This window comes from Stomoxys calcitrans, chromosome 5 (genome assembly GCF_963082655.1).
Source record: "Stomoxys calcitrans chromosome 5, idStoCalc2.1, whole genome shotgun sequence".
Lineage (NCBI taxonomy): Eukaryota > Metazoa > Arthropoda > Insecta > Diptera > Muscidae > Stomoxys > Stomoxys calcitrans.
In genome coordinates this window covers 14,944,419-14,969,463 of record NC_081556.1, presented here as the reverse complement: position 1 = coordinate 14,969,463, position 25,045 = coordinate 14,944,419, and the positions used below count along the sequence as shown (strand labels likewise).

At 39.2% G+C, this 25,045-nt stretch overlaps 1 protein-coding gene across 2 annotated transcripts in view; it reads left to right on the top strand.

Moving 5' to 3' along the window:
* The window catches only part of LOC106080713 (protein enabled), an 80,973-nt gene that overhangs the window by 5,688 nt on the left and 50,240 nt on the right, over window positions 1-25,045 (top strand). Inside the window, exon 1 of one of the 2 annotated variants that reach the window (XM_059369031.1) lies at window positions 8,792-8,931. The exons of the other annotated variant lie outside the window; for it this stretch is intronic. Within the exon in view, the coding sequence (XP_059225014.1) occupies window positions 8,879-8,931 (53 nt within the window). The 5' untranslated portion in view covers window positions 8,792-8,878. Of the gene's footprint in view, window positions 1-8,791; window positions 8,932-25,045 lie in introns of those variants that run through there. 2 annotated transcript variants of the gene reach the window in all.

Below are 25,045 nucleotides of genomic sequence, written 5' to 3'. Positions count from 1 at the left end.
AGCATACCCCATCTTTTGGTGGTGGGTATAAAACGAAAGGAAAGAAGAGGGTGGGAAGCATAAGCTTATACCATACGCTCATATATGTGGCAATCGCATTGCGCATCCCTCTTGTATTTGGGGAGAATACAGTCATACCTTTGCTAGATTATCTCTGGATCAGATAAGAAACGTCTACTTAAGAGTCTGTGTCGGGACGACGCAGTCCGAGTTAAGGGCGTGGGCGACGAATGCGCATGCAACCCTGTGGAACTGCGAAACGGTCGGTATTACTGCGAAAATCCTATGAGAAGACGAGGCTATTACTGAAAGGAAGTAAGAAGGAGGTCAGTATAGCTATTGATATCTTAAAGGGACACATAGGACTAAGAACTTACTTATTTAAAATCAGTGCGGCAAGTGATAGCATGTGTAGGGCATGCGGGGAAGGTGATGAGAAGTTGGAGCATTTCCTATGTCATTGCCCGGCTTTCGCGTTTAACAAATACCGGCACTTAAGTGGGGACACTATACCAGACATGAACCAACTTAGGGGCGTGGCATGGAAAACAATTAAGGATTTTGTAAGTAGCAAGGAATTTCTAAGGTAGATTTTCTTTTTCGAGCTTACTTTTTTTTAGTATTTAGAGTGCACAACAAGCCGATTACTGTCTTAGGGGTATGCCCCTAGTGGCATGGGCCGGATTGACATCCGCACCCACTTTTCAACCTAACCTAAGAGTCTGTGCATCTGCAGACCTGACCATTAACATGGCATAACCGAATCCCCATAATTTCGAATGTCCAAATAATTTCTCCAGTCCTTACTATGCTAAATTTCTTTGGGTGCCGCCATAGAACCCATCGGGCAATGCCCAGTTATGAACCCTGTAATAGAACTCAATGACCTCTGGTCGAAAGCAAGCAGTTCATACATCCTTTTCCAATCTAAGTCAGGCAATCTGGCATCCATGTATAGATTTCCACCTTACCATTACCTCAGCACTTGGCTCGTTCGCAGAGGACGATACTTTCAGACGTATTCGTTCATCTTCTCATTACCCGGAATATTATCGTGTTTGAGGCCCAAGGGTATCGCTATGTCAAGAGCTCCAAAATTTATGCAAAATGTTAATTTGCCGATGAACATTCCATTAAAGAACAGCGCCAAACGTCTCACATATCAATGAGTGCTGAGCCGAGTCCGAATGGCGTGCCCCAGTGCGACACCTCTATGGGTAGAAGTTTTTACATGTCATATAGGAGGGGATAACCATCGCTGAACATTTTTTCTGGTGTTCCCGCCAAGATTTAAACCTTTTAGAATCATAGGTGGACTTGCTAACCACTGCTCTACGGTGGGCTCCAAATTTATTAAGGGTGCTAGGATGCTTGAGTACCATCCTACAATCCACATTAATCCTGAGTTTTGTGGGTGGAAGTACTTTTCCCACGACTTTGGTTGCCCCTATCGTATTGTAAGATCTTTGCCGATGGAACACTTGACCGTCAGTCTGAACAATAAGCCGACATCATTACATTTGAGTTGCGTCCCTATCTCTACCATCGTTCTCAAACATGCCCAAAGCTGCCCAATCTTCTCTGTCAGGAAATATTCTATCATAATCTCGTTGAGATCGGTTAGTCAAGACTTTCCTCAGGTTTGAATCACGTGTATGAAACATTAAACATATCCGTCCTCCTTCAGAATCCAATCCTCTTCCAATTGCCTCCCCGTCTTCATCTTAGAGCCATCAATAAAGAGCGATATCTCACCGTCCTCAAAAGCAGTTTTCTAGTCTTACATTTTGGGAGAGTCAGTCCTGAAGATATTTTCTTGAACCGATTTCGGCGCCAGTTTATCTGATACCTTCCCCAGCTCATCCGAATTTCCTCAGGGTGCTCGGATTCAGGGTCTTGGGCACCATCCTACAATCCATATAAATCCTGTGTTTTGAGGGTGGAAGTTCTCTTACCACGATTTCGGTTGCGCCTATCGTAATGGTAAGATCTCTGCCGATCGAACACTCAACCGTCTTCTTGCCATTGCCGTCCAACATTCTTGCCATAGCCTTTCCGACTCCATCTTGGAGCCATCAGTGTAGGTCGGTTGGGATGGTAAATGGGTCAAATCGGTCCATAACCTGATATAGCTGCCATATAAGCCAATTTGAGATTTTCACTTTTTATGCCTCTAGAGGGCGCAATCCTTATCCGATTTGGCTGAAATTGTGCTTGAAGGGTTTTGTTATGACTTCCAAAAACTGTGCTAAGTATGGTTCAAATTAGTACATAACCTGATATAGCTGCCATATAAACTGATCTGGGATCTTGACTTCTTGAGCCTCTAGAGGGTGCAATTCTTATCCTATTTGGCTTAAATTTTGCACGAAGTGTTTGGTTATGACTTCCAACTTCTGTGCTAAGTATGGTTTAAATCGGTCTATAACCTGATATAGCTACCATATAAACTGATCGGAGATCTTGGCCTCTAGAGGGCGCAATTCCTATCCGATTTGGCTGAAATTTTGTACAACGGCTTCCCCCATAACCTTCAACATACATGTCTAATATGGTCTGAATCCGAATCTATAGCCTGATCTTTGTTTGCCTAAAATGAGATACCGTATAAACCGATCGGAAATCTTGGCCTCTAGAGGGCGCAATTCTTATCCGATTTAGCTGAAATTTTGTACAACGGCTTCTCCCATAACCTTCAACATACAAGTCTAATATGGTCTCAATCCGAATCTATAGCCTGATCTTTGTTTGCCTAAAATGAGATACCGCGCAAAGAACTCGACAAATGCGATCCATGGTGGAGGGTATATAAGCCCGTCCGAACTTACCACGTCCTTACTTTTTTACCTAACTTCCTCATTATCTCTTTCATTATCTTTCATTTAAGCAATGCGGCTATTCCTTTCTAAATTTTCCCGAAAACATTGCTTGCCTCAAATTTGTTTCAGTGTTTTTTTTCCCTTTTGCATCGTCATGCGTTTGTGACTTAAATAACCTAAATTCAAATGATAACTTAACTTTCATGAAGCTTTAAATAGGATTTTAACAGTTTTCTTTATTTCTCTCACTCTTCCTCTTCCTCCTTGCGCTCTCTCTGTCCTAGTGATGATGTTAGGCAGTCATTGTATGTTTTTCTTGTTTTCCGCTTTGTTTGCCAAACAAACGTGGTGGGTTGGTATTTGTTTTGTAATCTTGTCGTGTGACCCACTGACTACTCGGTTGGGTGAGGTCGATGGGCCCCACCCTGACAGACGACAGAATTCTTATGGGGCAGGCGTAGCATAGTAATCATCATCGCCGGGACATCATATGGTTTGAATGGGTGGTAGGGGGTACTTCTTTCTACTCATAGAAGTGTCGCATTAAAAGTTAACAAATTCCTCAATAACGCTGTGCGAATACAAACATTAAGACACGCACAAACATACACCTACACATACATATACACGCTCGCATTGAAATAATGTCTATTGTTATTTAAAGAAGGAACACTCGAGAAATATTGACAGGTCATCACCTGGATACGGACGCACTTAATCACAAAACAAAAGCTAGGAACTTAAAGGCAATATGGTCTGGGTTTGAACTTAAATAGGTTTAACGCTAAGATTTATATGGCTAGAACAACTGTCTCACTTAGTTCAGAATAGATGAGTAGGTAGAGATGGTATGTTCTGGGGCAAAGGAAAATACCAACCTAAACAACCATTACTGAAACAATTTTAAGATCATGGTCTTGAGGTTGGAAATTTCATGTCTGGGTTATGGTATGAGGTCAGTAGATCAGATCAGGCCACCGTAGCGCAGAGGTTAGCACGTCCGCCTTTGATGCTGAACGCATGGGTTCGAAACCTGGCGGGACCATAAAAAATATTTCAGCGGTGGTTTTCCCCTCCTAATGATGGCGACATTTGTGAGGTACAATGCCATGTAAAACTTCTCTTCAAAGAGGTGTCGCACTGCGGCTCGCCGTTCGGACTTAAATCGGACTGCACTCATTGATATGTGAGAAGTTTGCCCCTGTTCCTTAGTGGAATGTTCATAGGCAAAATTTGCAAAAATTTTCTCAGGCCAAACATTTGTAGGGCCTTTTAAATATGGCTTTAGAGGAAGAGGAAGGGACCACATATTTCACCGTATATGCGAGATATATGAGAAATGGGTGGACTAATTAGACCAATTATTGTTTGTACATTAATGGTAGCCTAAATACATATTTAAATTTAGGTTCCAATACCTAGGGGGACGCTCCTCCCCGAACCCCCAATACGGGCATATAGAACGAAAGGTACAATATGGGGCTTAAACGAATGATATTTTAGATCAGAGTAAGACAATGATATAAAAATGCGGGCTCCAGTGTCAGGGGGCCGCACCATATCCAAAAACCCCCCATATGACGGGCATATAGACCGATTGGTACAATATGGGACTTATTCGTAAAGGAAAGATATTTAAAATAAGCTGCGCAGTTCAGGGCTGATACAAAGACTTCCGTTTGCTAAATACTTTGCCCATTTGTAATTCCTGGAAACTATCGACCAAATGGCGCAATGGTTCACATTATAACATTAGTTACAGATCGTTATGTATATTTTTACCTTCCGTTTTTGTTTCATCTATATTTATGTTTTTGGTTAAGCTTCAATGTTTTTTAAACCTCAAGTTTATATAATAAAGTTTCAACCACCGTTTAATAGATAATGAATAAGTCAACAAACCAAGGTCGTTCGTTAATAAATACATCATCAACCACAGGGTACTTATTTAATAAGGCATTTGTTTTTAAATAGATAATGTGCATATATTAGAAAATTAATATGAGCGAAGGTATAGATCCATAAACTTGCAGAAACTATTTGCTAAGTGAAATCATTAGGCAATAGTGTGGTTTACTTTGAATGATGGTCATGAACAGCTATGTTGAGAAATTAAGCTAAATGGTCATATTTGAGGATGACGAGGTAATTCTGGAATTACCTGTTTACTGCGGTGAAGTGGAATATGAATAATGACCGAGGAGTAAACCTATCCTAGACAGCGTTTTTCTATTAGGAGAAAGTGCCATCAGTGGAACCAAGCAATCAAGGGATATCCTTTAGTAAAGGCCGAAATATTTGCGTATCTTGCTGATCAATCAAGAGAACAGAATTGAGAATTCAACTCATTTAAAAGGGAAAACAGGTAATGCTAATGCAAATTTTGCCGATGAACATTCCACTAAGGAACAAGGGAAAACAGGTAAAAATAGATAATTTTTTAAGAGCTACAGGAAAATTAAAAAAGCACATAAAATTCAGAAAAATGCATGAAATATTTATTTCAATCGATAGTACGGTTCCTTTAATTTAATGTTTGAAGATTACTTCCTGCAAATGTTGACCGTGACTGCGCCTCATACTGATTATCCGCTTAGTCCAATTTTGGCATACTCTTTCCAACATTTCGGCCGAAATCTCACGAATAAATGCTTCAATGTTGTCTTACAATGCGTCAATTGAAGCAGGCTTGTCTGTATAGACATGAGCTTCAACATAGCCCCACAAAAAGTAGTCTAAAAGTATTAAATCGCACGATCTAAGTGGCCAATTGACCGGTGCCGAAAGTGAAATAAAATATTCACTGAACTCGCCCTTCTATAAGTCCATTGTTACGAGTGCTGAGTGTCATGTGGCACCGTCTTGTTGAAACCACATGTCATGCAAGTCAAGCTCTTGCATTTTGGGCAAAACAAGTTGGATATCATCTCAGAGTAGCACTCATCATTCTCAATTACGTTACGATTCGCGTTATCTTTGAAGAAGTACGGTCCAATGATGCCACCAGCCCATGAACCGCACCAAACTGTGACTTTTTCTGGATGCATTGTTAGCTCTTGCAATGCTTCTGGCTGATCTTTACTCCAAAATCGACAATTCTGCTTATTTACGTACCCATTGAGCCAAAAATGAGCTTCGTCGTATAATGGAAGAAGCGCGCGATGAACATTCTTAACAGAGCACTCATTTTGTTAATAAAATTCAATAATTTGCAAGCGTTATTCGTTTGTAAGACCAAATTGAAGATGTTCGACAGTGAAACAAAACACTAAACGTGCATGAGCTGTTTAAACCAGTGTTGCCAAAAAGATAATAGATAAAAAATCACCCTTTAAAAAGTGCTGCAGGCAAATGTGTCATTAGACCGTTAGAATGGTTGAATGGGTAGTGCTATAGGCGATATAAGAATATTGCGTATTCGGTGAGTGCTGTACAGTGGTTCTGCGTGTCTAAGCACACAGCACCGCGTTATGGATCTGATTGTGTTGTCCCTGTGGACGCTAAGCTAAGCTTCCCGTGATAACGATGGACACCACACAGGTCGGAGCTCAAAGTTCCAGCATGTGTGGTGTTCATAGTTATTCCGTGTCGGCCGGGGTATCGATCATTCTATATGCCCGTTATAGGGGTTTTGTGTGAGATTCGCATTGCCAAAAGGAGGATTGGAACTCGGATGCTGGACAGTAGGGCGGCGCTCAAAGCCTTGCATTGGAGGCTATTGATATCGAAAAGTTTAGAGAAATGTTCAGAGTTCATGAACAAATACCGAAAATGATTAGAGTTAGTATCTTCGGGATTCGCATCTCCAAAAGAGAAGATTAGGAGGCGGGTGCTGCGGGGACACGGACGGGACCGGGGTCGATTTCGAGCCACTCGACATGTCGCTGAGACCACCGGGCAAAAAAATGTAGGGTTTTAATGCAGAAATCTAACAAAAGTTAATAGTGAAGTGAAGGAAGAAGGCAACCCATGGGCTCCTCCTGCCTTATATTTTGTAGGGTGGTATACTGCCTACATAATTATTAGGAATTGGTTTGGTAATTAACTCATCTACTGTAAAAATTGTTCTTTTTATTTCCGCAGGACACTTTGTGCATATCTCAAAGCAACTCATCGGCACCTGCAGCACCTTTATTTAACTTTAGTCAGACCACAGCTATTGTGCACTTATTTACGCTACGCTCTAAACAGTTGATAATTTGGAAGGGAATTAATTTTGTAGTGCATTTGTTTCTGTTCTTTCCATCTCTTCAGCAGATTCTTTGCAAACCATCCGCTCCTGCTGCCTTATATTTTTCCGGACAGTATACTATCAAAACCAATTCACCAGGGAACAAACTTCATTTACATTTAGAAATATTGAAAATCTTAAATGGCAAACCGTCGATTGCTGCTGTCTTACTATTCTTCAGCCGAATCACAGTTATTTTAGGTTTACTAAGGATAGGCTTCATACAATCGATAACATTATTAGGAATTTGTTTAAATTCATTGACTCTACCGTAAAATTGTTATCTTTGTTTTTCTCTGCACACTCTGTGTAACTCAACTGTTCCAGTTATCATTTCGTTTGCTGTGTATTGAACATCTCAGATGACAATCTATCGCCTCTTATTGTTCAGCTGGATCAAAGCTATTTATAGCATGTTCACCTATGACGTCGAATGCCTAGGTTCAAACCCTGTCGTAAACACCAGGACATTTTTCAGCGATTGTTATCCTTTTAATAATGCTGGCCACATTTGTGAGGTATCCTGCCATGTTAAATCTTCTCTACCAATTGGTGTCGCTATGCGGCACGCCGTTCGGGCTCGGCATAAGAGAGAAGGCCCCTTGTCATTGAGCTTAAACTTTCATCGGACTGCACTCATTGATATGAGAGAAGTATTGCTTAATGCTATGTTCAAGGGAAATTTGGTACTTAGTAGTAGTGCAGCTCATTGATCCCTACTGCTTTATAATTGCTCCGACGAACCATTTCTTTAGAAATTTTTTTCTCGAGTGTAAGCAATTTTTTTGTGCAGCATATTGTTATTGTTTTAGCATTCAACTCCTTGGGGAGAGGAAATTTACGAGCGAACAAGGTGTGCGTGATGGCACTCTGTCTCGTTCTTGTTGATTCCCCAGTGACATAAACCGAAAGTTTTTAAATTAATTTTTTTTTTGCTGGCCGTCTTCAGGCGCAGGCTGTGTGTGTTGTGTTTGCAGTTTTATTGTGTTGTCTATCAGTCTGTTCGTCTGTTGTCTATTTGCAAAGCAAATATATACCCAACCATAAAAAGGATATGCGAGTATAAAATTCGGTCGGAGAGAGAGCGAGAGAGTCATTGGGCGTTCGCTAAACATAACTCCAGGAAATTGTGTGCGTGAGTGCCTGCCGTGCAGTCTATGTTAAAGTTCAGAGAGGAAAGCAAGAGAGTTTTGGGCTGATGTGCAAAAATTAAAGTGCGTTGCCTTTGGTTTGGGGCCCCTTCCAAACAAAATCAGACTAACTGGCATGACAATGCCGCTTACCATATTTTCCTCAGTGTCTAAGGAAAATGTATGACGATGAGCTTCCAGTTTAGATGGGTAACATTTGCCGACAACACCAGTAAGTGTTGGTTGTCTCTTTTTCTTCGGTTGGATTTTTTTCGCTCCAGTTCTTTCTTTCGTTTGGTTTGTTTTTTCTTTCAATTTTTGTGATAAGAAAAAATTTCATATTTTTTTGTGGTGATAAATAAAAAGAATAGAGACAACCATAAACAAAAAGTGAAAAAAGAAATAAAACAATAATCATGGTGGTTTAGCAGTGCTTAAATGAGAAATGGCAAACACAAAAGGAAAACTGGCAAAAAGTGTCGAGCATATAATGAAAAGATAACAAAGCGGCCGCTTAAATTTCCATGCCATTTTTGTTTCTTTCGTTTCCTTTGTAATCATATGAATGCAAATGCATAAAGATTCATTACATTAGTGTGACAGTGTGATAAAACAAAAGGAAACCATGTGAGAAACTGTGGAAGTTGCTTTTTGTAACATACATTCATTACAAAGGAGCTATGTCTAGGTAGCGAAGCATGGATTTCGTTCGGAAAGTGCGACATTGCATTGTGTGTAGCAGCGAGAGAAAGTAAATATCTATGGGGCAATAAACATGTAATGGACTAAAGAAAAACTTTTCACACTTATTTGAATAAAAAAGCAAGGAAAATAAAAGAGCAATAGACAAGTAATGCAAAGGAATACATGTGTGTTGAAATATCCTTATTTTGCATAGATATTTTTGGGATATGCATAACATTCTGTGCCAAATGTAGATAGTAATTTATACTTCGCATGTTACAACATAGTCAAAGTGTTCCCATTTCAATAAGTGTCTTTATCATTCAAGTTTGATAGCTTATTTGAAATAAAGAAGTAAAAACGCTTTTATTTTTGATGATCTTAATCAACCACATGGATGTTTTTATACCCTCCACCATAAGAATGGGATATACTTACATTGTCATTCCGTTTGTAATACATTGAAATATTGGTCGTAGAACCCTTAAAGTACATATATTTTTGATAGCCATGACATTAATGTTGGTCCGTCCGTCAGTCTGTCTGTCCTTTCATCGGTCTGTCTGTATGTGGAAAGCATTCCACATACCACACTTTCGAAGAAGTTAAACTAGGACCTTGAAATTTTGCACAAACTTCTTTATAGTGTAAGTCGGTTGGAATTGTAAATGAGCAATAGCGATCCATGTTTAGATATACCTCCCATATAAACCGATCTCCAGTTTATACTTCTTGAGCCTCTAGAGGTCGTAATGCTGATTTTTTTTATTGGTTATACATATAATAAATTTATACATTGAAGAAAAAAATACCTCAGCGCCTCAAAGACAATTTGAGGTTATCTGTCATATTCACTGTTTCTATGACCTCTAACATACGTGTCAAATATGGTCTGATATAGCTGCCATATAAACCGAACTCCTAATTTTACCTCTTTTACTTTATTTGGCTGAAATTTTGCACAGTCATTGTTTCTATAATCTTAAATATGCTTGCCAAATATGATGTGAATTGATCCAAAACATAATAATAGCTCCCATATAAACCGATTATACTTCTTGAGCCTCCAGAGAGCTTAACACTTTTCCGATTTGACTGAAATTTTGCACAGCCACTTTTTCTATGGGGTCTAACATACATACATACATGTCAACTACGGTCTGAATCGGTTTTTAACCTGATATAGCTTCCATATAAACCGATCTTCTGGTTTAACTGCTTGAGCCCCTGTATGGCGCGATTCTTATCCGATATTGCTGAACTTTTGCATAATGACTTCTACTATGGTCTCCAACACACAAACCAAGTATGGACCGAATCCTTCCATAACCTAATATAGCTCTAATAGTATAGCAATTCTTATCCAATATCCCATGTTGCCTATAAAAAGATACCAGGCAAAGCACTTGACAGATGCAATCAATGGTGAAGGATATATAAGATTCTGCCATGCCGAACTTAGCACGCTTTTACTTCTTTTTTATTTAATTGTTTTATGTTTGTCTTTTTAATATTTGAAAATATTTTTTATACCCACCACCAGAGGATGGGTATATACTAATCTAGTCATTCGGTTTGTAACACCTCGAAATATTGATCTGCGACCCCATAAAATATATATAATCTGGATCCTCTTGACATTCTGATTCGATCTAGCCATGTCCGTCCATCCGTCTGTCGAAATCATGATAGCGGCCGAACGTTTAAAGCTAGCCGCTAGAAATTTTGTATGGATCCTTAATGTTGATGTAGGTCGTTGATGATAACAGATGGGCCATATCGGTTCAGATTTTGTTATAGTTCCATATAAACCGATCTCCCGATTTGACTTCTTGAGCCCCTGGAAGTCACAATTTTTGTCCGATTTGGCTGTAGTGTTCTGTTATGATTTCCAATAACTGTGCCGAATACTGCTCAAATCGCTCAAGAACCTGATATAGCTTCCATATAAACCGATCTCCCGATTTGATTTCTTGTGCCCTTGGAAGCCGCAATTTTTGTCCGATTTGGCTGTAGTGTTCTGTTATGATTTCCAATAATTGTGCCGAATACTGCTCAAATCGTTCAAGAACCTGATATAGCTTCCATATAAATCGATCTCCCGATTTGACTTCTTGTGCCTGCAATTTTTGGAAACCCCAATTTTTGTCCGATTTGGCTGAAATTTTGCATATAGTGTTCTGTTATGACTTCCAACAAATGTGCCAAGTACGGTCCAAAATGAGCTCGTAGTCCTATGTGTCCCGTTATGACACCAAAAGCTATACTGACCTCCTTCTTACTTCCTTTCTGTAATAGCCTCGCCACGATCTGTCCTAACGACCCTTCCGCTGTTCCAAAATGTTGCATGCGCATTCGTCGCCCACTCCCTAAACTTGGATTGCGTCAACCCGAAAGGCTTCGGGTTATCCAAGTTTATCGAGGGCGGTTCTCTGGCCTTCATTCCCCCTTACTCCGTTATGGCCCGGCAGCTTCCCTTCCCTTCCAGAATTCCTATCGTCAGCTGGATTATACCGCGATGATATGATCTGCTTCCATCCTCAATCCATTCTAGTGGGCGTGGTCCTCATCGCTCTGCCTACGCCAAGACAACATGTTCCCTGAACTCTATAGCAGTCCACCAAACAACTGAGGCGACAGTAAGTATTGGTCTAATCACTCTCCTGTAGAGCCAGTGGACTATCCTAGGATTCAGGCTTCATTTCGAGCCTACGGCCCATCTACATAGTGCCCAACATCTGTTAGCCTTCTCAGTTAGCTCCTGAATGTGACACTTTCAATTATGTTTCCTATCCAATATCGCTTCTAAGTATTTGATCTTGTCAGATATCGAAATCGTTTTATTGAGGAAATGTGGTGCGTCAAATTGGCCCACCTTCGTCTTCCTAGTGAACAGTCATATTTCTGTCTTCTCTGGATTAACATTGAGACCCCTGGGTCTAGACCAGTCATATGCCATATGCAAGACCCTTTCGGCACTTCTGCTTATCTGGTTCGGAGGGGTAACCCTAAGAAGTATTATAACATCGTCTGCATAGCAGACGGATTCAAATCCCTCCTCAGTCAGCATTCGTAATAGGTTATTTATGGTGGTCACCCAAAGGAGTGGCGATTAAATGCCCCCTGTGCCACTTTCTTCCTTATATTTATGCCACATGGGACATACAATTTATCCACCTGTTCCTTAGCATATGGTTTATCCAGTCTCTAAGAACCCGGTTCCACCTGGTACTGGTCTAAGGATTAGATCAATGTGCCTGTCCGCACATTATTAAACGCCCCCTCAATGTCAATGCAAACCGCCAATGTGTATGTCTTGGCATCGAAGGATTCTTCTATTTTATGCACAACCTCGTGCAGGACAGTCTCCACCGACCTTTCCTTGACATAGGCATGCGGTTTTGTATTTAAGCAGTTCGCTGGATGTCCTACTCTTTATTATGATACCCACAATGCATTTAATGGTTTTGAGTAGAAAGGACGTAAGGCGTACAGGCCTGTAGGCCTTTGGTGACGCATAACTTAGCTTGCTGGGCTTGGGTATAAACACCACCCGTGCCTCCTGCCAGGCTTTCGGAGTTTATGCAAGTCCTAGGCACGTGAATATGAAAATAGTTGCCAGATGAGGCGCCAGATAGTCGGCCTCCTTTTGTAGTAACGCCAGAAATATTCCATCAGGTCCGGGTGACTTAAATAGTTTGAAGCTCCTCAAGGCCTTCTTGACCATAGGGTTGAGGGGCGGACCCTTCCCCTTACCATAATTTTCCGAAGCGCCAGATCTCGGAGATGGGTGGTGCGATTTATGCGAAATTTTGTGTGCTCTCATACAGGAACCTAAAAACAAATATTATGTATTCAAATTTCGGATGGGGCACTTAGGGGGCCGCCCCACCCCCAAAACCTTCCAAATATATATATAGACCAATCACAACAATATGGGACTCAAATGAAAGGTATTTAAGATAAGAAAACGTACCTGATATCCAATTGTCGGACCAAGTGTTTGGGGAACCACCCGAAACCCCAAAACACCCCTCAATCGGACATATTTACCGACCATGGCAGTATGGGATTCAAATGAAAGGTATTTGCGAGTAGAATACGAATCTGATGTCTAAATGTGGAACCAAGTTTCTGGGGATCCACCCCTTCCGCAAAGCACCCCCCATGCAAGACTTATTTTTTGACCATGCCAATATGTGGTTCAAATGTGAGGTATTTGAGATTAGAAAACGAATTTGACAACCAATTTCGAGGCCAAGTGTTTGGGGAACGCCTCATCCCCTTAAGCCAATGCCAATATGAGGTTTAAGTAAATGCCACTTGAGAGAAGATAACGATGCTGATTTTTTTTTCAATATTCAACGGATAAAAGGGTTCAGCTAGTAATTTATATAAATGATTTTAAGGAGAAAATTTTTAGAAAATTATGGGGTGCAAGCAACAGCATAGCTCAGACTGCAGCGTTTTCCAAAAATCTTCGAGGCCGTTCGGACTCGGCCATAAAAAGGAGGCCCGTTATCACTCATTGATATGTGAGAGAAGTTTGCCCCTGTTCCTTAATGGAATGCATTTTGGTCAATTGTCCTAAGGAAATATGGGCTTTCCTGGTTATGTGGGCAGTGCAACGTTGCCCGTAAAGAAAACTGCTGAAGAACTTGCAATGAGAAGATCAGCATAACCACAGCCGAATTCCATAATTCACTTGACTGAAAAGATAGGATTGCAATGTTTGCACAGCCGTTTGGTCGCAAACAAGAAAAAAAATACTCTTTAACGTCTTTTAACCTCTTTTCTGGACATTGACTTGCAAGATAAGGCAGGACAGAAACTAACGACGATACTGCCGAGTCGATTGCTATAGGTCTCTTAATCCGTAACATGATTATACCATTAAGGAACAGGGGCAAACTTCTCACATATCAAAGAGAGCTGTGCGATTCAAGTTTAAGCTCAATGATAAGCCTCCTTATTATAGTCGATTCCAAACGGCGTGCCGCAGTACGATACCTCACAAAATGTCGCCAGGGGCGGGGATAACCATCGCTGAAAATCTATTCTGATGTTTTCGCATAAATTCGAACCCAGGCGTTCAGCGTCATATGCAGAACTCTGCGCTGCGGTGACGTCCACTTCAGATGAGAGAAGAAGAGAAGACTATCTTCTTCTCTCTTAATCCGTAATTGGGCATTTACGATTGGCTAGATCACTAACGGGTTCAGCACAATAAATTCTAGGATCTCTTGGTTGGCATGGGTCTGAAGTGTTCAAAGAATTTCCTATGGGATATTCCGATTGAAAGATCACTATGATCTTCTTAGTGTATCTTAGTGTATGTCCAGCTAAGATTTGTCTTCTAAGATTGGAAAAATAGTTCTTAATGATCTAGGTCATTAGGTCATGGCTCTCACTAAAGCTAACAACAAATTCGGCTTTCAAACCCTTATACAGCTCTTAATCCAACGATCTGTGTTTCAAATGCTACTTAACATTGGCAATTCTTTGGTTTTCTTTTAGCATTTCAATTTCAAGTCTTCGCTTCAATGACTTATCGCTCTAATAAGTTTCAAGTGCGATGTGTGCTGCTGCAACGAGTTTCATTTTGTTTCCATATTCTATATGATAAAAATAATTAAAGCTTCTTTTTCTTTGATGTGGTTTTTATTTTCGTTTAACAACATCATCATCATCAACAACAACATCATTGTTGGTGTTTTGGAGGAAAACACATTTTCATCAACAACAACATCATTGATGGGGTTTTGGAGGAAGACACATTTTTTTAATGTCTGTTTTAGACAAAATTTTGTTGGCAATACAAGACAGTGTTTGGAATATAAGATGAAAAAAAAGTCATTGAAATTGTGGGTCATGCTTAAGTTGATAGATTTATATAAAAAAAAAAATTATTAAAAGCAATGATAGTAATAACTGGATAACTTATACATTTATCATTTTTTTATTAATAATGTTTAATATTTCTTTTTTCTGTTTTCAGGTAAGTTCTTTATTTCCTATGCCTAAACTATATCCACGTAAGTTCATATCATTTTATTATTGCATCAAAACCAGCTTTAAAACATTATTAACCTCATAAGCCTAAAGTCCGTTGCAAAATCCTTTTTAAATTAAAACTTTTTTACCACTTTAAATTTTTCCAAATCCCAATCCGCCTTTTTTGGTAGATTAAAATCCCAACTAAATGGTAATATTTAAAAGTTGTTAGGAAAATGAAACATAAAACTTGCCAGTTGGGGAATATACCCACCGATGATGATGATGATGATGATGGAAAGCAGCATTAACGTCATCGTCATCATCCATTGCCAGGCAAAGTTGAGGTGTAGTTTTGGAAACACTCTGCCAGGATTAGAGGAGTATGAGGTACGAAATCATCATCAACATCATCACCATCATCATTTTGTAAAGGTAATAACCATGTTGTGGTTGTTGAAAAAAGTAGGCCATAGTCTTCATCACATTTTGATGACAAAACACACAAGACATCAGGGCCAACATAATTTCGTGAAAAAAACAAAACCTAAACATTTTTCTCTACAAAATAATCACGTTGTGTGTGATGGGTGGGCATGGGAAAGGGATTCATTGGGAATTTGTGGTGTTTTCCCAAGTGTTGAAACATACTTTCTCTCAAGGATACGCTGTAATTACACACTCAAGGCTTGTATGATGATTAGATGATTCTCGCTACTCCAAAATCCCCTTAACCCCATACAAAATATGGTGGTGGTGTAGCCATTTATGTGAAAGTAATTTAAGGAAATGTGTTTTTAACTTTCTTTCTAAATGACCTTCAATTGAGTTATGATAGAAATCACTTTCAAATCATATGCACCTCCATCTTTCAACTGAAAAAGTTAAACATCAAATCATTAATTGACCCAATTACGATTCTATACTCCATAGTCACCATATACAGGCAAAAAAATAATTCGTTTCACATAGAAGAAATTTTCGCCGAGTAAATTTTTTTTTGCTATAAATTGATATAGGTCGTTGGGAATTGCAAATGGGACATATCGGTTCAGATTTGAATATAGTCCCCATATAAACCGATCCCCCTATTTTATTTCTTGAGCCCCCTAGAAGCTTAAATTTTCATCTGATTTGGTTGACATTTGGAACAAAGACTTTCAATATCCATGCTGAGTATCGGTCTATAAACAGATATGGCCCCCATGTAAACCGATCCCCGGATTTGACTTCTTCAGCACTTAGACTGGCGTCTAAGCTGCTAATTTTCACCTGATTTGGCTGAAATTTGGCCATGAGACATGAGTTATGACTTCTAACATCCATGCAAATGATTCGAATCGGTCTGCAAACACATATAGCCAGCCCCCATATAAACCGATCGCCCTATTTGATTTCTTGAGCCCTTATAAGCGCCAATTTTCATCTGATTTGGCTGAAATTTGGAACAAAGGCTTGACTATTGACTTTCGATATTCATGCTGAGTATGATCCGAATCGGTCTATAATAAGATATAGCACCCATGTAAACCGATCCCCGGATTTGACTTCTTGAGCCCTTATAAGCCCAAATTTTCATCCGATTTGGCTAGAATTTGGAACAAAGACTTGGCTTATGACCTTCAATATCCATGCTGAGTATGATCCGAATTGGTCTATAAACAAAAATAGATCCCATATAAACCGATCTCCGGATTTGACTCATTGAGCCCCAATGATTTGGAACAAAGACTTGGTTTATGACTTTCAATATCCATGCTGAGTATGATCCGAATTGGTCTATAAACAGATATATCCCCCATATAAACCGATTCACAAATTTGACTTCTTGAGGCCTTAGAAGCTTCAATTTTCATCCCATTTGGCTAAAATTTGAAACAACGACTTGAGTTATGACTTCCAACATCCATGCCAGGTATGATCCGTAACGGTCTATAAACAGATATGGCCCCCATGTAAACCGATACCCGGATTTGACTTATTGAGCCCTTAGAAGCCCAAATTTTCACCTGATTCGGCTGAAATTCGGCCCAAAACCCTATTTTATGACTTACAACATCATCGCCGAATCGGTCAATATGGTGATATAGACCCCCCCTAAGTACCGATATCCCCATATGACTTCTTGAGACTAAAATAATTCAAATACAAACTCAGTTAATAAGGGTAAATTTTTAGCGGAATCCATGGTGGCGGATATCCAAATTCGGACCGGCTGTTAATTTTAAAATAGATTTTGCATTTTGAAAAGTTCAACTTAATGTTGTAACAAATTTCTAACTCAAATTTTTAACAATTATAAACGGATCTAAGTTGGTATATTTGCATTTGATGTTATGATACCATGTTGCTCTAATCATTTTTGTCATTGGACGTACCTATGCTGAAACTGTAGCGAAATCATAAATTTCCAAGTATACCATACGCCCATCACTTTTTATCCATCACTGGTCTATACGTTTAAATACTCACCCTCTCCATCTCTCTAGTTGGAGAGGCACAAGAGAATAATTATTGGTCCGGTAAACGAATAATCGTTTGCGGCTATCAATAAACATTTGTCATTAAAGAGTTTTTGGTTTTACAACAAAAGAAAGGTATTTTTGCCATAAGCGAAGTTGCTAAAGGGTTTACAATAAACAAAATTTGCTACATTTATGGCTGCCGTTTGGTATTTTTCAGGCGAAACTTTACATACTTACAATAAGAGAAAACCTTCATAATAAAAGTATTTTGTTTCTCCCAAAAATGACTCAAACGTTTTATTTTTTTGCGTGTAAAGAATCATTGGAAGAATCAATTAAGTTTATAATTGTTTTTTGTTTTGTCTTACCCAAGTTTCTGTGGTGTTCATTCATTAAAATGAGCATTAAATTTGATTATCGCTTACAATTTCCAATAAAAAAAAGAAAGTTTTTGATTGAGAATTAAACTCTCCAACAGTTTCTGGCTAAACATTTATGCTTTGATTCCCTAAGCCTCAATTATGATTTAAATGCAGAATCATTAAATCATAGATTTAGACCATGTTGAGTAAGACGCTAACTTGAATACATTCCACAATACCTATAATAAGAAACGAAATACAGGGCATTGAAAGAGATCAGAACTTAATTGTTTTCAGATAATTTTTAAAGAGCTTGTTTGACTTATATGGGAAAATGAAATGTGTATGGAAGGCAAAATATTTCAATATCTATCTTATCTATGTCCATGCCTCAACTGAGAACTAGATTGAAAATTGGGCATCAATACATTTAATTTATCCAATCCTTAAAATGTGGCCTACATTTTTTCATTGTTTAATAATCTCAATTAGATATTTTCGTCCATTTTGATACCACGGGAACAGTAATTAGATGTTTTCTAGGTCCTACCGTTGAACCATCCAGATTGCTTAAATTTTTTTTTTTCAGGAGTCGTACCCAAACTTTCAGCATCATAGGCCGACATGTTAACCTCTGCGCTACAGATGTTCTTTGGTCTTTTCTTCCTCGACGTTTTCACTTCTTCTGAAGATGTCTTTACTGGCAATCTTACTGACCTGGCATGACGGACGGACATGAACTGCTCAACCTTACCGTTATGCGACAGTTGGGCGGCTTTTGAATTCAGGAATTGGTTAGGCTAAAGTGGCAGTCTGCCATAAGACTCACTACTCACTTAGACGTTTTCCTGCATTGTGATGCCACAGGAACAGGAAAAGGAGGACAGGGATAGAAGAATGTGGATGCCTTCCAGCTCCTACCGTTGAACCATCCAGATCGCTTGAAAAAGAAATGAGAACCTAAAATGGAACTCCTTCTGACTGCCAACCCTTTCTTAGATCTACTAAAGTTTGATTTTTTAAGAGCTATAGGAAAATTTTTCTAAAAACATAAAATTCAAAAAATTACATGAAATCTTTATTTGAATCGATAGTACGGTCCGTATAATTTAATGTTTGAAGATTATTGTATGCAAATGTTGACCGTGACTGCGCCTCAAATGGTCCATCCACTTAGTCCAATTTTGGCATACACTTTCCAACATTTCCGACGGTATCTCACGAACAAATGCTTACATTTTGTCTTCCTATATAGACTATATAGACACGAGCTTTAACATAGCCCCACAAAAAATAGTCTAAAAGCATTAAATCGCACGATCTAGGCGGTCAATTGACCGATCCTGAACGTGAAATAAAATGTTCATCGAACTAGCCTCTCATGAGTCCATTGTTACGCATGCTGTGTGCATTTGGCACCGTCTTGTTGAAACCACATGTCATGCAAGCCAAGCTCTTGCATTTCGGGCATAAAAAAGTTGGATATCATCTCACGATAGCGCTCATCATTCACAGTTGCTTTACGATACGCATCATCTTTGAAGAAGTACGGTCCAATGATGCAACCAGCCCATAAACCGCACCAAACAGTGACTTTTTCTGGATGAATTGATAGCTCTTACAATGCTTCTGGCTGATCTCCACTCCAAAATCGACAATTCTGTTTATTTACATACCCATTGAGCCAAAAATGAGCTTCGTCCATAAAATGGAAGAAACGCGCGACGAACTTTCTTAACAGAGCACGCATTTCGATAATGAAATTCAATAATTTCCAAGCGTTGTTCGTTTGTAAGATGATTCATGGCTAAATTATAGACCAAACTGAAGATGTTTGATAGTGAAACAAAACACGAAACGTGCGTGAGCTGTTTAAACCAGTGTTGCCAAAAAGATAATAGCTAAAAAATCGCCCTTTAGTTCTGTTATCCACCATGTCAATTGGTATTTAGTTCAATAAATCCTTAAAATTTGGCCCAATAGAAAGGATTCAAATCGGCCAATATTTGGATAAAGCTTTAATAGCAAATCACACGCTTGGGCTCTATTATACGATTTTCATGGAATCATGGCTTTTATCTAGGAGGCCACCGTAGCGCAGAGGTTAGCATGTCCGCCTATGATGCTGAACACCTGGGTTTGAATCCTGGCGAGACAATCAGAAAAATATTTTTTTCATCAGTGGTTTTTCCCCTCCTAATGCTGGCAAGATTTGTGAGGTACTATGCCATGTAAAACTTCTCTCCCAAGAGGTGTCGCACTGCGGCAGGCCGTTCGGACTCGGCTACAAAAAGCGCTTAAACTTGAATCGGACTGCCTACTCATTGATATGTGAGAAGTTTGCCCCTGCTCCTTAGTGGAATGTTCATGGTCAAAATTTGCATTTGCATAGCTTCTATCTTTGGTCACCTAGTTGGTGGTTCCTGATCTTGTTTTTATGATCCGTGATTTTACAATCCGATTCTGAAATTTTTTAAACTTTTTTATATAGTCTTTGTCCAGTCCAGATTATTTTACACATTACCTTAAACGCTTGCATTGGCTTTGTGTAGTAGACATTTTATTTCGAGTATAATTCGCAAATGCTTTGTAGATATCATCTGCATAAGAGGACACTTATCTGCAAAGTGATTATTATACATACCTCTGTAGGAAGATTATTAAGTTGATGTACGATGCCATGGTGCGGTGTGGTTGAAGTGTAGTAGTCTTGTGGTTTCTCTGCTGGTGTTATTATTTAAAATTGCTCTTGAACAGCTTTCATTTGGTGCTGCACGCTTTAAATTTACAAGTGCTCTCAAAAAATGCGGCAGTCTTTTTTTATCTGTGATTGAGTGTAATGTTTAATTTCAATTGAGTCTATGAACTCATTTCGTAGATTGATTGATAATGCTGCAAAAGTAGAGATGATTATAAGTACAAAGGTTTTAAAAAAAAAAATTATAAATAGTTAAAAATTTGATATTAAATTATTTTTCATTCTATTGGTATAAATATTCAAACTGAATTTTCTATCTCCCTGCTGAAAATTGAATAATTCTTATAAAAGGATTTGCAATATTGCCCATATACATTCAATTCTTTTTTTTTTTGTTTTTGTTAAGTTGATTGAAATTTAAGCACCTATCACCAAAGAATAGTACAAACACAACGAAAGCCATTGAGTTTATTGAATTTTTTTTTTTTTTTTTGAAAAGGCCATCACCCGGCGTCCAAATATGGTGTGGGCCTCAGCAAACGAAAAAAAAAATTAATTAAAAAATCCATAAGAAAATCAATAAATCAGAAATAAAAACAAACAGAAAAAAATGAAAATCAAACAAACTTCTCTCAACACTCAACAGCAGTGGGTAAACAGTTCGGCATTTGCCAGTCAACAGCAAAGCTTCCTTAATTGGCCACAAAAGCGTTCTGTTGCCAATTCTATTGAAAGTCTACAATCAATGAGCCATGATGAGTGCCAATGACTAACTTGCATTAAACGACGTCATAACGCCATAAACTGTTGCCAAAAAAAAGAAGTTTAGTACTTGAATGAGGTTATAAGTCCTTTAGTTATCATAACTACGGAGGGAAGCATTTTTTAAAATTTGCATATAAAAAAGTAAGGCAAAAAAAAGGTATGAAAGTGTGCATTCATCTAAACTGATAAATATTGCACCCTATATAGGCGTAAGAAGTGGAATTGAAGCAACGGTTTATATGTGAAGTGGCATATTTGAACATGAATCGAATGGGACACTACAGATTTGATGGTTGGAGATCCTATCGCAATATATTGCTGTTGTTGTAACCACATTTTCATGTGCAGGTGGCGATCCTAGTCAAGCTTCAGTAGGTGAGCAAGCTCGTTCCGATGCAAAAGACCGATCGCCGCTGGAACAGGGTTGCCATTGGTTATTTAAAGGCGCCAATTACTCGTCTTGTCATATCGAGCATCATAGGCACACAGTATTTGTGCAAGAGCCGGTTCCACCCGACCTCTCACTCAACACCGCTGATTGTCCGCGACTACAGTTACAACTTCTCCGGATGGAGCATTCCACTATCCGCAACCTGTGGATGCGCCCGGTAGCTCGCAGCTAAGCTTCTCGTGACAGCAATGACCTCAATGTTCCAGCTTGTGTGGTGCTCACAGCTATCCCGTGCCAAGGTTTAAGCTCAAACGGACAAGAACTGCGCCTTGCTACTTACTTAAGAGGCCAAGAGTGGTTAATATTGGAACTGTATCTAAATCGCAACCTATTTCGAAACTTTCTCACCAAAGTTCGTTAAGGTCTTAACTACACGCATGCAAAATGTCAACCAACCATAATCTGATGTACATTAATCTTTCGAGAGGCTAATATAGAAGCTTAATCTAAATTTGAACCGATTTAGACGACCCATAGTACAAAAAATTGGAGATTGTACACTTCGATACGAAAATTTTAGGATAGGTCAATAAATAATTGTACATATAAATGTAGTTTAGTCATGTATACAAAGGTGATAAGGAATATTTGTTAAAACAACTTAGATAATAAAATTTGCGTACGTACTAGAGAACTCCATAAGACTACACCTCAAAGCAATCATTCGTTAGATAATATTGCCGAGACCAAATGGTGAGTGTAAAAAACACAAATGAGGATAGCGTTTCGTGTGATACACACGAAGCAACCAAGTGTGTGTATTTTGTTTTGGTTCTTACAAACACACTGAAATAACTATTCTCTTGCAATCGCACCCAGCAGAGAACAGCAGCAAGCCGCATTAAAAATAAGCGCACACTACACAACTTGAAGCGAATCGTAAGCTCACACCTTATACCAGCAATCGCTGTTGACGCTTACTACTCTCAACAAACAAAAACCGTAATGTTGCTTTATCATCGTTGCCAATGATCACAAAGTGATTGCCAATCATATTTTCGTTTTAAGCAATACGCATTTTTGCGTGCTTTGTAATGGCTTGGCTAAAGAAAACAAGTAAAAGCGTGCCAAGTCCGGCCGGGCCGAATCTTGGGAACCCACCACCATGGATTCTGCAAAATATGGGAGCTATACCAGATTATAGACCGATTCGGATCATACTTAGCACAATTGTTGAGAGTCATAACAGAACACTACGTGCAAAATTTCAGCAAAATCTGATAAAAATGGTGGCTTCCAGGGGCTCAAGAAGTCAAATCGGGAGATCGGTTTACATGGTAGCTATATTAGGTTTTAGACCGATTTGGACCGAACTTGGCAAAGTTGTTGGAAGTCATAACAGAATACTATCTGCAAAATTTTAGCCAAATCGGAGGAAAATTGCGGCTTATAAGAGCTCAAGAAGTTTAATAAGGAAATCGGTTTATATGGGAGCCATATCAGGTTATAGAACGATTTGGACCGTACTTGGCACAGTTGTTGGAAGTCATAACACAACACTACATGCAAAATTTCAGCCAAATCGATTGCGGCTTCCAGGGGCTCAAGAAGTCAAATCGGGAGATCGGTTAATATATGAGCTATATAAGGTTCTTGACCGATTTTAACAGTAAGGTTAGGTCAGGTTAGGTTGAAAAGAGGGTGCAGATATTAATCCGCCCCATGCCCCTATGGACATACACCTAAGCCAGTAATCGGCTTGTTGTGCGCTCTTAAAACTATAAAGTAACCTCTAAAACGAAAATTTCAAGTTAGGAATTCCGTGCTACTTACAAAATCTTCTTCAAAATCTTCTGGTTCATGTCTGATATTGTGTCTCCACCTAAGTACCGGAGTCTGATGGACGCGAAAGCCGGGTAATGACAAAAGAAATGCTCCAACGTCTCATCATCTTCCCCGCATACCCTACACATGCTATCACTTGCCGCACCGATTTTACATAAGTGATCTCGTAGTCCTATGTGTCCCGTTATGATACCAATAGCTATACTGACCTCCTTCTTGCTTCCTTTCAGTAATAGCCTCGTCTTCTCACGATTTGGATCCCCCGTAGGATTTTCGCCGTCCTACCGACCGTTTCGCTGTTCCTTACTCCGTTATGGCCCGGCACCCAAACAATGCGGATTTTCCCATCCTCAGAGAAGACGTTAATCTCCTACTTACACTACAAGACTGTTCGTGACCTTACCGTCCCGGTTGTTATTGCCCTTATGGCAATTTTACTGTCGGTAAAGATGTTCACAGTCGACGTCCTCGCGTTAGCACCACACCACTTCACGCATTCCGTGATCGCCCGGATCTCCGCCTGCTGGACGGTATTATGGTCAGGCAGTCTAAAACAGATGTCAGTCCCTGGGTTTTCAATGTACACCCCCAGGCCCACTCTGTCCTCTAGCTTTGATCCATCCGTGTAACATGATCTTCAAGATGGCAGTACTAGGGTTCCGTCAATCCAAGACTGTGCCGATGGCAGCAGTGCGTCGCACTCGACTTCAAGGTTTATCTCAGGTATCCGATCGGAAACCTCAGACAGACGGACATGGCAAGATCGACTCAGGACATCGAGATGATCAAGAATATATACACTTTATGGGGTCTTACACGCATATTTCGAGGTGTTACAAACAGAAGGACGAAATTAGTATACCCCCATCCTATGGTGGTGGGTATAAAAATGAGAAAATCGAACTCACGATATTTGAAATAACGGTTATTTTTTATTAGACATCGTAATGCTGCAGTTGTTTCTTTCAACTATTTCACAAATACTCATGAAAAGTTAGTTTTACTTGTAGAAAGTAAATTTTCTAAACCCTTACGAAATTTTTATTAAACTTGAGAAATTATCATGAACTAAAGTGCATTATGTAATCAACTGATATTTACGATAAGCATTTTTCTGAGTGTGCTTTCTAACTTCCTCATAATGCAGACTTCCAACTTGCATCCCTAACAAGAACTACACACATTAGCAATCCATTCCTGGATAGCTATTGAACTGTCTCATTTCACTCTAACTCTTGGTAGCCCAAATTCAGCAAAGCCCCAAATGGGCAAGGTTCGCCTCTAAGGTGCGTCGAAAATATATGCGGTATACTTGATGTGAAAAAGTTTGACCTGTACAAACATAATCTCGTTTTTACTTGTTTTACAAATTTTTCTTTGAGTGTCTTCTATGCGCGCTGCCGAGTTTATCATTCATTCACAAAAAGATCAGCAGCATTTATATCAACACTAAGGTCCATATTATCCATTGTAGTTTTCTATGTATGCTTGTTTATTTGTTTATCATCAAACCAAAGCGAAACGAATGCTTCTTTATAGATATTCAAGCAGAATGGGGAAGAATTCTAAACTACAGTCATACCACCAAATTGGATGGCAATTATGTTGTTACAATATATTCTAAGTTATTGTGACTACAAAGATTAAGAAAATTATCTTTG